Below are 14,056 nucleotides of genomic sequence, written 5' to 3' on the forward strand. Positions count from 1 at the left end.
CCTCATGCAGTTTGAGTAGATATGAAAATCAAGACCCTTCATGGCTGGCAATCAATCAGACTCTGTCCCTACCCCCACCCCACCATTTCCCCCAGCCAAGGCCTGGCACTCAGAGCAGCCTTGTGCAAATCTGAGCTCCCTCCAGCCCAGGCTGCAGCTGCAGCTTTCAGCTCCTTGGCTCCAACTCCCACCTGCTTTCCTTGCAGAAGGAGCTGCCCCAGACACAGAGGGATGTTCATGTATGGTCAGCCAACAAAGCCAAGGCAAGGCACAGCTCCATCAAATGCAAAAGTCATTCCTCTGCTGGATATTAAATCCCCTTTCCACAGCACACAGCCTCAGAGCAATGGAAAACACCTTCTGTGCCCAGCACAGATCCCAAGGTCCCCCCAAACCCTCCCTGCCCCGATTCTGCCCAGATTTGCTCTTTGCACACTCGAGTCACAGGCTGCAGTCAGGAGCTCCCTCCATGCCCAGAGGGAGGAAAAGAGAGAAAGTGGATGAAGAGCTCTCCTGTGCAGAGCCAAGGTCCAAGTGCCCCTGCAGTGGGAGCCACAGCTCATCAGCTTTGTGTCCTTTGGGCTCAGGGACTGGTGACACTCAGAGGCACAGAAAGGTTTCTTGCCAACAAGCACAAGTTGAACATTTGAACAGTTTAATCACCATCACAGCTCTTCCTTCACCTCTCTGAGATGTCCCAGCAGCATCTCACATGTCCCCCATCCCCCAGGGATTTCCGTACAGGAAGTTTTATATAAAGACATATGAAAAGGTAATTCTGTGTTAGATAGAAACACAATAAGGATGTTGAATAATGTGATATTTATTTGGACTTTGGAAAGACTGGGCAAGTCCCTGCAGTTCAAAACATGATAACCAGTCAGTTGAGAGGCACTTGAACGACCAGAGAGTGTCTGGAGGAGGAACTCTGGGAGGAATGGGAAGAATAAAGATCCAGTTGGTCTAGTGAAGAGATGTCTTTAGACATGGCCATTTTACCAGTAGAGCTGGAAACACTTGATGGAAAAGAGAGACATTAAATATTACAGTGATAATTGTTGACACAAGTAGAGGGGAAGATCAGTATTTCTTCTCCTGCCATCAGTACACCTCCAAAAAAATCTCTGTTCCTGGTGGGAAAACTTGGCCATTTCTTAAAAGTACTCATGTCACCCAGATAATAAAGATTTGCTTGTATATTATGAAACTAACAGGTTTTAAAACCTCTGCCCCTTTTCAGGCAGACATCAGTTGTGTGCCCATGAACAGGCAGTGCCACTTGTGTCCTGAGGTGCCCAGCTGGGATTAGATCTCTCCGAGAGCACCTGAGGGAGAGCAGAGCACCTTGCAAGCTGCAGGTCCCTGCCAGCCCCACAGGGCTCCTGTGCCATCAACATCTGCTCTGCTGCAGTCTGAAACAGGGCCCAGCATGGTGCCGGGATCATCAGAGAGCTGAGGTGTGTGCTGGAATTCCATGGCCTCGCCATGGCGCAGCAGCCCTGCATTTCCCTCCTGCAGCCTTGGTCTCCAGCACAGCCATGGAGGCTCTTTGGGCTCCTGACTGTTGCTGCAGGCAGCAAGGGCAGCTGAGCTCTGCCTTTGGCCCAGTCAGGCCTGGCCAGCGCAGGCCATGCTCAGCAATTGCTTGTCTGTGCCTGGCCTTGCTGCCAGCCCCGGCAGCGGCTGCGTGGCCCCTTGGTGGCCCTGTGCTGGCCCAGCCATGGTGCCCCAGCCCCTGGGCAGGCCCAGCCCAGGCCAGGAGCATTGCGGCTGGGAAGGGCCCCTGTGCCGTGGTGCCCCCAGCAGCCTTGGGGCTCTGTGCCCATGGCCTCCCTGCTGGGCAGCCTCTGGCAGCTCCTGCAGAGCCCCTGGCACCTGTGGGGCTGCACAGACAGCCCTGCCCCGGGCTCTGCCGGCCTCTGGGCCAGCAGAGAGGCAAGCCAGGGCTGGCCATGGCCGGGAACAGGCCCTGAGCCCCACAGGAGGATGGAGCTGGGCCACAGCCAAACACAGCCCAGGGCAAAGCTGGGCTCAGCAGCCAGGGTTGCCAAGGGCTGGGGACAGAGGCTGGTGGTGACAAATGTCCTGGGCCCAGCCCAGGTCTGTCCATGCCAGCAAGGGCACAGAGCAGCCTCCTCTCTGGGCCACTTGCCTGTTTTCAATGCCTTGCACAGGCGCTGGCCCTGCCCCACAAGGCCTGGCCTGAGTCCTGCCCCTGCCCGCTCAGCCAGGCTGAGATGGACACTGATGGTTTCTGTGCCAGGCTCTCTGAGCCCGGCCCAGCTCCCTGCAAGCTCTGCCAGCTGCCCTGAGCTCTGGCCAGCACCAAGGGCCTCTCCCCAGCCCAGCCCAGCCGGCTCTGGCCCCACAGCTCTGCTCAGCCCAGGCTGCTCTGGCCACTGGCTCCACGGCCTCAGCCCCTGGCAAGGGCACAGCAGCAGCTGCAGCTGCCACCGGACTCAGCCCCAGCCATGGCGGAAGGTGCTTGGCCATGGCCAAAGGAGGCTCCCTGGGTGCCCTGCTCCCCTCTGGCTGAGGTGCTGAGAGCTCTGCAGCCCCTGCTGCCATCCCATCTGCCCAGGGCAGCACAAGAGCCCCAGCCTTGGGGCCCTCCAGAGCTGCTCCTGCTCCAGGCCCAGGGGCCATGCCAAAGCTGGGGCAGCCACAAAGCTGTGCCCATTTCTGTTCATTGCTGCTCTGATAGGGGTGGATCCTCAGACACTTGAAGGTTGCCGATGAATTTTACTCTTCCAGAGGCCTCTTCTTTCTTGAGATCTTCAGGAATTAAGTGAAAAAAGCTCCTAAATATTTGTTCATAACAGCCAAAGAAGAAAAGCCCCTTAGAATCATTTAAGTTTTCAATTCTTCTGTGGTTAATTAGATAAATTTCAGAAGTGTATTAAAAGTGAATATACTGTATTGAAAACAATGAAGAGAGAACTCCTTTTCCTGATTCCTTTTCCTGTTCATAGATTGATATCAGCAATGTCCAATTGATATTGATCCCCAGCACCTTCTCATGCAGTATGAATAGATATGAAAATCAAGACCCTTCATGGCTGACAATAAATCAGACTTTGTCCCAAACGCCCTCCCCACCATTTCGCTCATCCAACCCCTGGCACTCCTTTGGATCAGGAATGGTGTGGCCAGCAGGAGCAGGGCAGTGATTCTTCCCCCATGATCAGCACTGGTTGGGCAGCACCTCGAGTGCTGTGTCCAGTTCTGAGTCCACAATTATGGAAGGACGTGGAGGGGCTGGAGCATGTCCACAGAAGGGCAACAAGGCTGGGGAGCGGTCTGGAATGCAAGTCCTGTGAGGAGCAGCTCAGGGAGCTGGAGTTGTTTCTCCTGGAGAAGAGGAAGCTCAGGGGAGACCTCATCACTCTCTACAACTCCCTGACAGGAGAGTGCAGCCAGGTGGGGGTCAAGCTGTTTTCCCAGGAGACAGTGACAGACAAGAGGACATGGCCTTCAGCTGCACCAGGGGACATTTAGGCTGGACATTAGGAAATATTCTGCACACAAAGTGTGATTGGGCATTGGAATGGGCTGCGCAGAGAGGTGGGTGAGTCACCATCCCTGGAGACGTTTAAGGAAAGACTGGATGTGGCACTCAGTGCCATGGTCTGGGTGACAAGGTGGTGTTGGGGCCCAGGTTGGACTTGATGCTCCCCAAGGTCTTTTGCAGCCTGGTTGATTCTCTGATGATTGGGACACTGCAGGGCCCTGGGGAAGCAAGGGGCCATGGTGACACTGCGGGGCCTGGTGGCACTAAGAGGACCATGGTGACACTGTGTACGACATGGCAGCACAGAGCCAAGAGGCCATTGTGCCACCGTGGGGCTGAATGGAAGCAAGGAGCCCATTGGAACACTCTGGGTCCTCCTGGAACCACAGAGGCCACTGTGACACTGCGGGGCCTTGTGGAACCATGCAGAGCATTGAGACAGAGCAGGACCTGGTGTCACGATGGGGCCATTGTGACACTGCAGGGCCCCATGGAACCAAGGGGCCAGTGCTGCTAATCAGGGACTCATGGAATGAAGGAAACATGTTTGACACCATGGTGGCCTTTGGGACCAAGAGGCCATTGTGACACTCCAGGGCCCCATGGAACCAAGGGGCCAGTGCTGCTAATCAGGGACTCATGGAATGAAGGAAACATGTTTGACACCATGGTGGCCTTTGGGACCAAGAGGCCATTGTGACACTGTGGAACCGAGGAGAGCGTTGCTGCACTGCCAGACCTCGTGGAACCAAGGATCCATTGTGACACTGCAGGGCCTTGGGGGACCAAGAGGCCATTGTGACACTGTGGAACCGAGGAGAGCGTTGCTGCACTGCCAGACCTCGTGGAACCAAGGATCCATTGTGACACTGCAGGGCCTTGGGGGACCCAGAGCCATTGTTACACTGCGGGGCCCAAGGATCCAAGGGACTTTGTGACACCAACGGGTCCCACAGAACCCAAGGGACCCTGTGACACTGGGAGGCCTCATGGAATGATGGAGACCATTGTGACATGCCAGGGCCTCATGGAACCATGGTAAAATCAAGTTGTCTGGAAGTACTGATCTGCTGAAAGGTAGGAGGGCTCTGCACAGGGCCCTGGACAGGCTGGATCCAGGGCCCAAATCCAACAAGGTGAGGTTTAACAAGTCCAAGTGCCAGATTCTGCACTTTGGCCACAACAACCCCTGCAGCACCACAGGCTGGGGACAGAGTGGCTGGAGAGCAGCCAGGCAGAAAGGGAGCTGCAGGGACTGCTGGACAGCAGGCTGGACATGAGCCAGCAGTGTGCGCAGGTGGCCAAGAAGGCCAATGGCTCCTGGTCTGGCTCAGGAATGGTGTGGCCAGCAGGAGCAGGGCAGTGATTCTTCCCCTGTGCTCAGCATTGGTTGGGCAGCACCTCGTGTGCTGTGTCCAGTTCTGGGCCCCCAGTTTAGGAAGACATGGAGGAGCTGGAATGTTCCCAGAGAAAGGCAACAAGGCCGGTGAAGGGTCTGGAACACAAGTCCTGTGAGGAGAGGCTGAGGGACCTGATGGGGTGTCACGATCCGCCCTCACGGACGAGATTGTGATGGTTCGTTATCTGATCTCAGGGTACAAAACACCAACACGGCAAGGGGGTTTGCAGTAATAAAATCAATGTACTTTATTGAACAATTACAGCAAAATGCATTGGAGGGAATTGGGGAGAGAGAGAGAGAGAGAGAGAGAGAGAGAGAGAGAGAGAAAGAAGAACCCTATAGGAAAGGAAGGAAAGACAGGGTAGGTATATCTACCAACATAGAGGCGATGCAATTCTTCGAAGTCCAGTCGATGTCCAGTCGAGGAGTCGCCTTCACGTTGGGGAAGATCTTCGAAAGGCTAGCTGACTTGAGGGGCCTTTTATGTTGAAAGTTGGGAAGGAGGGGGGAAAGAACACAATAGTCTTGTGATCTCAACAGTGGGGAGAGCTATTGTTTTCCTGGTTCACTGCCTACAGGCAAACATGATCAGTTCGGTTAGCTGTTCTCCCCACACACACTGCCCTCCTCCCCCCAGATTACAGGTTTCAGTCCTTGACGGGAAAAAAAGAGTCTTGTCCACATAGGGATTTCATGTCTCAGTCTTAGAGGGAGTGGTTTCTCCCATCTCAGTCCATCTGCCACGGTGGTTGTACAGTAGATGAAGGGTCTTCTGTGGAGACCACCAAAGGGTAATTCCAGAAGAGAGTCCAGCCAGGCTTGGGGGTGGAAAACTCCAGGCCATTGTTACAGAGCAAGGCAGGCGAAGGAAGGTCAAGATGCTTCTCGTCCTTTTCACTGGGAGCAGTGTAGCGTGAGGTACAATAACTCAAGTTCCAGTCCCGGGAACTTGGCGAACCCCCACCAAACCAGGATGTAGGATCCTTTTTCTTTCGGTGGTCTCAGTCTTTTTTCACGACAATCGTGAGGCAGATGAGAAAGCAATCTTGGGCAGAGTCTTACATGGGGTTGTTTATCCTGGAGAAGAGGAGGCTCAGGGGAGACAAGGTGGTGTGAGGGCATAGGTTGGACTTGATGATCTCCAAGGTTTTTTCCAACCTTGCTGATTCTGGGATTCTCTGATACCACCCTTGGAGCACTTGCACAATGAGCCCTGGGCCTCCTCTTCAGAAGCTCCAGCAGCCCAGGTGCCTCAGCTTCTCCTCCCAGGCCCAAAGCTCATCTTGTCAGTCCTGCAGAGCCTCTGCAGCTCCTCCTCACTGCCCAGAACAGGGAGCCCCACAGGCAGACACAGCAGCCCAGATGTGCCCCCCTGGCCTGGGCCGCCTCTGGCAAGGGAGCAGCAGGAGGCACTGCAAGAGCCTGCAGACAATTCCTGCAGCACTTGGAGGATGATCCTGCTCCCCAAGGGATGTTCCCATGGTGCCAAGTGGGGAACTGCAATGGGGAGTGGGGCCAGAGAGGAAAGGACAAACAGGGATGGGCTGTTTGCAGGGGAGGGAACAGGGCTGGGCAAGAGGAAGAATTTGTATTAAGGAAGAGTAAAGAAAGCAAAGGCGAAGCCAAGGAAATGCTCAGGGCAGTTTGGGGGTGGCTGCCAGGCAGCCCTGGCTCTGAGCAACAGCATCTGCAGTGGCACAGGAAACTCCCAGCTGATGGGAACAAACTTTCTGGCTGAGTGCAGAGGCCAGGACAAAGCTGAGTGCTTTCCCTGGTGTCCCCCAGCCCTTGCTGGCCCCAGGCGCTGATGGCATTTGTGCTCCCTCAGGTTGATGTCCCCACAGCAACAGCATGGGGGTGCTTCCGCCTGCTGTGTGCAATGCAAACAGGGGCTCCTGAGCCAGTGCTGCCGTGCCTGTGCCTGCAAGGATGCGGCACCTGTGTGAGCTGGGGGAGAGGCCAGGGCTGCAGAGGGGGGATGGTGTTGGCAGCTCCATGAGGACGCTCTGGGACGCTGCCCTGGGCTGTCCAGCGCACTGGGGATGGATCAGCCCCTGCTCTGCTGCTCCTTCCCATCTCCCCCAGGGCCCTTGCAGAGCACCAGCCAGGCTGGTTGCCCCCAGCCTGCTCACGGCCAGCCTGGGGCTGCTCACGGGGGTTTTCTGTGCTGAGCATTGGCCTGGCCGTGTTTCTGAGAGAGCCTGGGCAAGGAGGCTGGAGCCCCCAGGCCCTGGCCTGAGGCGTCAGCGCTGCCCCAGCAGTGCCCATGGCCTGTCCCTGCTGCAGCCCTGGCACTGCCACCCCCAGCACTGTGCCCGGCCCTGAGAGCACTCAGGCCCTACAGCAACACCAGGGCCACCAGGGCAGCGGGGCAGGGCCACGGCAGCAGCACTGGCAACACCAAGTGCTGCTGCTGCTGCTGGGCACAGCTGCTGGGCCAGCACTGATCTGCCCCCAGCTCTGCACACAGACATTGCTGCTGCAGCTCCAGAGAAGGCAACAAAAGGGCATCTCTGCAGAAAACTCTGCTGGGAGATCCTTTAATTCCTTTAAAGCCACCAAGAGCGCTTCCCCTCATTGACACAATCTGTGGCCACAGGGAAGGTGGAGAGAAACAAAATGGGAAAGTGTAAAAGAATTGCCTTTGCTTGTGGAAAACATGAAGAAATAAATGCAAAGGGAAAAAGTACCTCACAACCAAAGCAACCAGAAGTATCAAAGATGATTTTTATTTGAAATGATTTGGTGAAATTGGCCAGCGGTTTAATGTTCCTGAAACCATCCAGTCATCAGTCTCCACACTGCAGCCTTGAGCTCCTGGTTCCTCAGGCTGTAGATGAGGGGGTTCAGGGCTGGAGGCACCACCGAGTACAGAACTGACAGGACAAGATCCAGGGATGGGGAGGACATGGAGGGGGGCTTCAGGTAGGCAAACATGACAGTGCTGATGAAGAGGGAGACCACGGCGAGGTGAGGGAGGCAGGTGGAAAAGGCTTTGTGCCGTCCCTTCTCAGAGGGGATCCTCAGCACAGCCCTGAAGATCTGCACATAGGAGAAAACTATGAACACAAAACAACCAAGTGATAAACAGATGGAAAACACAATGAGTCCAAGTTCCCTGATGTAGGACTTTGAGCAGGAGAGCTTGAGGATGTGTGGGATTTCACAGAAGAACTGGTCCAGGGCATTGCCATGGCACAGGGGCAGGGAAAATGTATTGGCCATGTGCATGAGAGCATTGAGAAAGGCACTGGCCCAGGCAGCTGCTGCCATGTGGGCACAAGCTCTGCTGCCCAGGAGGGTCCCGTAGTGCAGGGGTTTGCAGATGGACACAAAGCGGTCGTAGCACATGATGGTCAGGAGATAAAACTCTGCTCCAATGAAGAACAGCAAGAAAAAGAGCTGTGCAGCACATCCTGTGTAGGAGATGGTCGTGGTGTCCCAGAGGGAATTGTGCATGGCTTTGGGGACAGTGGTGCAGATGGAGCCCAGGTCAGTGAGGGCCAGGTTGAGCAGGAAGAAGAACATGGGTGTGTGCAGGTGCTGGCCGCAGGCTACGGCGCTGATGATGAGGCCGTTGCCCAGGAGGGCAGCCAGGGAGATGCCCAGCAAGAGGCAGAAGTGCAGCAGCTGCAGCTGCCGCGTGTCTGCCAATGCCAGCAGGAGGAAGTGGCTGATGGAGCTGCTGTTGGACATTTGCTGGGGCTGCACATGGGGACCTGTTCATGGAGAAAGGACAGTGACAAGTCAGGAGAGGCTGCTTTGAGCCAAACCTGGGCCATTCCCTGCAGACTGTCCTGCTGGGACTCACCCAGCCTTGTTCCTACTCTGGGAAATCCTTCACCCAGGTCCCTGCCTGAGCTCCAGTTGTTCTGGCTGAGTGTGCCAGAAGCAGCCAGGCCTCTGCTTGGGGCCCCTTGAGGAGCCATCCCTGCCCTGTGGCCCTGGGTTTGTGGCCCTGTGGAGGGACAAGGCTGGATATTCAGGATTTGTCAGGGGAATCACTCCTAATGCTTAAAGGTGTGGTACCATCTGCATTCCCAAGACCAAAGACATGGATGCCAGGAAGGAGATATAGGGAATTTTTCCTGCCCACACATCATTCCTGGCTCTCTGTGGTCAGAAATCTGCAGCATTTCTGCTGCACTCAGAGTTTGCCACTGAGAGATGGGAGAGGCAAAGGATTCCCTGGGGCTCAGGGAAGGTGAGGGGCTGCATGGGCTTGTTCCCAACTGCCCTGGCTTTGCACCTTTGGCTGCAATCAGAGCACAATCACACTCCCGGGTCAGCCTGGGATAAACCAGACCCTGCCCAGAGCAGAGGGATCCCTGAATGTCTCACCCTCTCTAAAGATCTCTGGGCAGGGTCTCAGCACCCCCTTGTGCCAAGGACACTCACGGCTCCCTCGGCAAACCCAGCAGCATTTCCTCAGCTCTGGCAGCTCTGCCCTTCCCCGGGGGACATTCAGGGAACTCTGAGAGGCTCTGGCACAGATCTGCACCCAGGAGGGCAGCTCAGAGCTTGCAAGGGCACAGCAAGGAGATCCCCGGCTGTGCCCAAGATGGGATCTCAGCGAGGGGGCTCAGCTCATTTCCCTTTCCCATGGACTGCTTTGCCCTCAGCCCCACAGGTGCCAGGGAAGCTTGGACACCCCATTCCCATGGGCACCCCTGCCTGGCAGGAATGCCAAGGGCAGTGCCTGACTCAGCTGCTGCAAATGCCAGAGCCTCCCTGAGAGCAGCAGATCACAGTGACAATACCAGGGCAGTGCAGAAAGAAGAGAAGATGTTGTGGTGCTGTGCCTGAGAGGGCAGGGCAGAGACAGCCGGGCACTCAGGACAGTGTTCCCGTGCCCAGCTGTGCCCGGCACCTCCCACACACCAACAGTGCCCTCCTGCCCCCAGCACTGCTCTCTTCAGCCCCCTCTCCTTCCCTGAGCATCTCCCTGGGCCTGGACATTCCCTCCTGAGAGGAGCCTTGTCCCTGCCAGCACTCACAGAGCCCATCCCAGCCTGTGTGCCCTGGCCCCGGCCCTACAGAAACCTGCCTGTGTGCAGGGCCCTGCCTGGGGCAGGCTCTGGCTGCAGGTGGGCAAGGGCAGCTCAGGAGAGCCCTGCTGGGCCCTTCAGAGGTGATGCTGCTGCTGTCCAGGGCTGAGCAGTGGCTGAGGGCCCTTTGGGAGGCTCCCAGCAGAGAGACTGACCACCCGAAGTGACAGTTCTGGAGTCTCTGCAAATGTTCAAACATTCCTTTGATGATCCTGCTGTGTGTCCCTTTCAACTCAGAATGTTTTGTCATTCTGGGATTGCAATTCCTCTGCTGCTTCCCTCATCCCCCTGTTACCTATAATCAAAAGAGAAATAAACCCTTGCAACAGTGTTAGAAGAGTAGAGTAAAAACCAGACCTTTCTTGGAAGCTTCCAGGTGTCCCAGTGGGAATGGAGCACACCCAGGCCGTGATTTCAACAATTTTTAAAGGTTGATTAATTGGGATATTGAACAGGAACATCCAATAGCAGATTCAGTTGCCCCAGTTACACACCCCTGGGTCAGCTCATTGCAGCAAGTCCCAAGGCTTCTTTGCATTCACTTTTTGTAATGACTGCTCATATTCAGGTCAAAAAAAAAAAAAAAAAAAAAGAGTTCCTATAAGTCCTCTTCCTATAAGACAGTTTAGTATTTCAGGACTATATAAGAGAATAACGCTATAGAGTATTTCAGGAATATATTTAGACAGTCAGGTTTTTGTTCTAAAATCTAAAAATAAAGTAAGGAAACATACTGGAGTTTTTTAAGGATAAAAGTTTTATTAGTATATAATAGTAGTTTAATAGAGTTAATTAAGAGTTTATTAAAGTTAAGCAAGGATAATAGTTTTTTACAAATATAATAGTTACTTAGAGAGCTATGAATACATAAAAATGTAGAAAATGCAAAAATCTTTTTGTCATCACCCCAACTTTCGCATCCTGTTCAAAGTAGGAAATTGAAAACACTCTCAGGAAAGCTCCTGACCTATAACAGCAATCCCAGGCTTACCTTCTTTGGGAAGTGTCCTCCGGAGCTGTGCCCAGGCTGGTCTGGAGCTGGGAGCAGCCCTGCCCCACCCAGCCCCTCTCAGCAGCAGCACCTGCCCTGCTCACGGTGGCTCCTTCCCCCCACAGCTTCTCCCCAGCGCTGGCAGCAGCTCCCCGGGCCGGCTGAGAGCTGTCCCTGGCAGGCAGCAGAGTCCCTGCCCCAGCACAGCGCCCTGGGCTGCAGGAGCCTGCTCTGCAGGACAGCCCTGGGCACCCCTGGCTGCTCTGCACAAGAGACAATCAGAGAATGTACTCACAGGGTCTGTAGGCATTGGGATGTTGCAGCTGTAGGAGATCACTGCAGGAGCTGCAGCTGCATTGTCCTGCAGCCAGAGGTTCCTGTGCCAAGGGCTGGCAGGGATTCTGCCCCAGGCACTTCTCAGCACCTTCCCAGCCCTGACTGATTGAAGCTCTCTGTGCCTCTGGGCTGTGCCCGGGCTGGCTGCAGGCAGTGCCCCAGCCCTGCTGGGCTGGCAGAAGAGCTGCTCAGCAAGAGAAATGTGCTTTTCAAGCTCTTCTTGCTTACCAGCAGCTGCCTCTCTGCCAGCAGCCCAGCTCAGCAGCACAGCCACAGCACAAGGACTTTAATGAGCCCCTGGGGCTTTGTGCTCAGGCCCTGAACATCAGTCCCTGAGAGGCAGCTGAGGAAACCTCTCCAGAACTCCAAGTCAGAATCACACTCCAAAGTTTCTTGGACTTTTAATGGGTCCCACTGAGGGACACAACTGAGAAAGTGTCCCCAGGCCCCAGGCAGAGCAGAGAACTGCAGGCAGTGATGACAGGTGGGGACAAAGAGAAGCCAAGTCTTGGTGCCCTGGGGCACAGCAGGCTCTGTGCCACCAAGGGCTGGCAGGAGACACCTTGTCCTGAGCCACTGGGGCCTCCTGGCACAGCCCCAGCCAGGCTGGCCACTGGCAGCCCCTTGTCCTGCCCTCAGCAGCCCCCCCTAGCCCACATGCCAGTGGCCTCAGGGATCTGCTGGAAGGAGTCCCTGGGGAGCCTTGGTCAGGAGTGGCCCTGGGGGCTCCTCCATGCTCCCAGGGACTGCAGGGTTTTCAAAGGACTTTGGGTTTGGCTTTTGCCTTGGACTCTCTGAGAGGTTTCTGCAATCCTGGCCTGCAATTATCTGCTGTAATTAGTCCCTGGAGAGGCTTTGTCAGTAACAACACTTTGTGGGGCTCATTAATGCTTCAGGGTAGTTCAGTTTTCTAAGGTAGTTAGTATTTCCCTTTTGATACAGACTCTATGAGAAGGATTGTGCAGTCCGAGCCTCCAATTATCTGCTTTAATTAGTCCCTTGAGCCTTTCTCAGTAATGACATTCAGGGGGGCTCATTAATACTTCAAGGTACTTCAGTTATTTAAGGTATTTGGTTTTTCCTTTCTGGTACAGACTCTGGGAGAGGTTTGTACAATCAGTGCCCCAATTATCTGATTTAAGGAGTCCCTTGAGAGCTTTGTATTGACATTCAGTGGGCCTCATTTTTGCTCTGAGATACTCAAGGTTTTTAAGGTAGTTTTGAATTTCCTTCCCACACTGAGTCTCTGACAAGGTTTTGTGCCATCCTGGCGTCCAATTCTCTCTTCCAAGGAGTCCATGAGGAGCCTGTGTTGGGGATGGACCTCAGTGGGACCCATTCATGCCTCAAGACACTTTGGGTGTTTCTTGTGACTTTGACTCCTGGAAAGGTTTGTGCAATCTGCTCTCAGGCCCTGAGGTTCCAGGGCTCAGCTCCAAATGCACCACAGGGCTCATTAGGATCAAGCAAGTCCTGAAAAACCATGGCCCTGCCTTGATTTCCCTCTGGTCTGGGGCAGTTCATTAGGAAGGTTTCCTGCTGCAGTTATGGAGAAATATTTCACAGAGGTTCTATGAAAGATGCATTCCTATTTTCAAGGGTGTATTTTATTAATGTTCTCTTTTGAGAAGAGGTGATTGCAGCATTCTGTGACTGATATTGATCCAGAGATTTTGCTAAGGAGGTTTGCCCTAGTCAGAGAAGCTGTGCCTTGAGCTCTGAGCCAGTGTGAACAACCTTGCTCCACATTCCCCAACCCCATCCTGTCTCTCCTCACTCACCTAGGTCCTGCTTTGCTTGGAGAACTGTCTGCACACAACTAAAGGGGTTTTTTTTCCCTTTTTACTTTTTCTTTTGGGAAACAATCTAAAACTCCTGAATTTCGTCATTGAAAATAGAGACCCGCCTTGAGTGTGTGCCATCCCAAGCTGCCACCAAGGCTCCTCTTCCCTAAGGCAGAGATATGCAAGGAATGTTTTCGACCTTTGGACTCCTTGGTTCCACAAGGCTTTCTTGTGTCACCATGGACTCTTGGTTCTTTCAGGTTCTGCAGTGTCACAGTGGATATTTGGTTCCATGGGGCCCCAGAAGGTCATCATGGTCTTTTTGCTTTCACGAGGCCTTGCTCTGTCACATGGACTTTGGATTCCTTGAGGTTCTGTACTCTCAACAATGATCTCCTTAGTTCCAAAGGGTCTCAATGGGCCCTTGGTTCCATGAGGTTTCTCAGTGCCAAGATGGAAGCCTTGGTTCCATGTGCCCCATGGTGTCACCATGGTCTCCATGGTTCCACAAGGCCGTGCAGAGTCACAATGGCCCATAGGGTTCATGAGGCCCCTCAATGTTATGAAAAACACAGTTGACTCTTTAGAACTTTTAAAAGTTTAATCAAGGATAAAAGAAGGACAAATAAGTGATCAGCACTGGGATGCTTTTGGTGAATGGCAAAGAGCACCAGGTAGCTTAAAATCATGCTCTTTATATACAGTTACATTGCTGGGGTTACATGCATATTCATTAGCTTCTACATTATTCAAACATTCTTGAAAGCTTTTGATGTTGCAGGGACTCCTTTGATTTTGGCTTTTACACCCTGACTTTTCTGCAGGACATCCTGGGATCAAGGCAATATATTTTATTCCTTCCCGTGGTTTCCTCTCAGTTGTTTCACACTTCTCTGATAAGAGGAGCTAACGAGCTCTTCCTCAGTCTCCTCCATGCTCTGTCTTGTGTCACTGTTGTCTTATCACCTGTAAAGCCCTGGATGG

General features: G+C 53.9%; 1 protein-coding gene and 2 pseudogenes across 3 annotated transcripts; 1 reads left to right on the plus strand and 2 right to left on the minus strand.

Moving 5' to 3' along the window:
- The window catches only part of LOC119696322, a 2,199,709-nt pseudogene that overhangs the window by 2,011,829 nt on the left and 173,824 nt on the right, over positions 1-14,056 (minus strand).
- The window catches only part of LOC119696323, a 1,148,804-nt pseudogene that overhangs the window by 1,012,557 nt on the left and 122,191 nt on the right, over positions 1-14,056 (plus strand).
- Positions 7,676-11,405, minus strand: LOC119696344 (olfactory receptor 14C36-like). 3 transcript variants are annotated; one of them, XM_038126052.1, is made up of 2 exons: positions 11,248-11,405; positions 7,676-8,632 (listed from the first exon to the last, which is right to left on the minus strand). In XM_038126052.1, exon 2 carries the CDS (start codon positions 8,607-8,609, stop codon positions 7,677-7,679), a length of 933 nt encoding a protein of 310 aa, XP_037981980.1. In that variant the 5' UTR covers positions 8,610-8,632; positions 11,248-11,405; the 3' UTR covers position 7,676. The 3 variants fall into 3 exon arrangements, with proteins under 3 accessions (XP_037981980.1, XP_037981979.1, XP_037981978.1); XM_038126051.1 differs by lacking the exon at positions 11,248-11,405 and adding an exon at positions 10,953-11,084; XM_038126050.1 differs by lacking the exon at positions 11,248-11,405 and adding an exon at positions 10,319-10,443.

This window comes from Motacilla alba, unplaced genomic scaffold (assembly GCF_015832195.1).
Source record: "Motacilla alba alba isolate MOTALB_02 unplaced genomic scaffold, Motacilla_alba_V1.0_pri HiC_scaffold_28, whole genome shotgun sequence".
Taxonomy (NCBI): Eukaryota; Metazoa; Chordata; class Aves; order Passeriformes; family Motacillidae; genus Motacilla; species Motacilla alba.

Bases quoted from the DNA above. Each gene is read 5' to 3' on its own strand.
- LOC119696344 (XM_038126052.1), bottom strand. From the start codon at position 8,609: ATGTCCAACAGCAGCTCCATCAGCCACTTCCTCCTGCTGGCATTGGCA.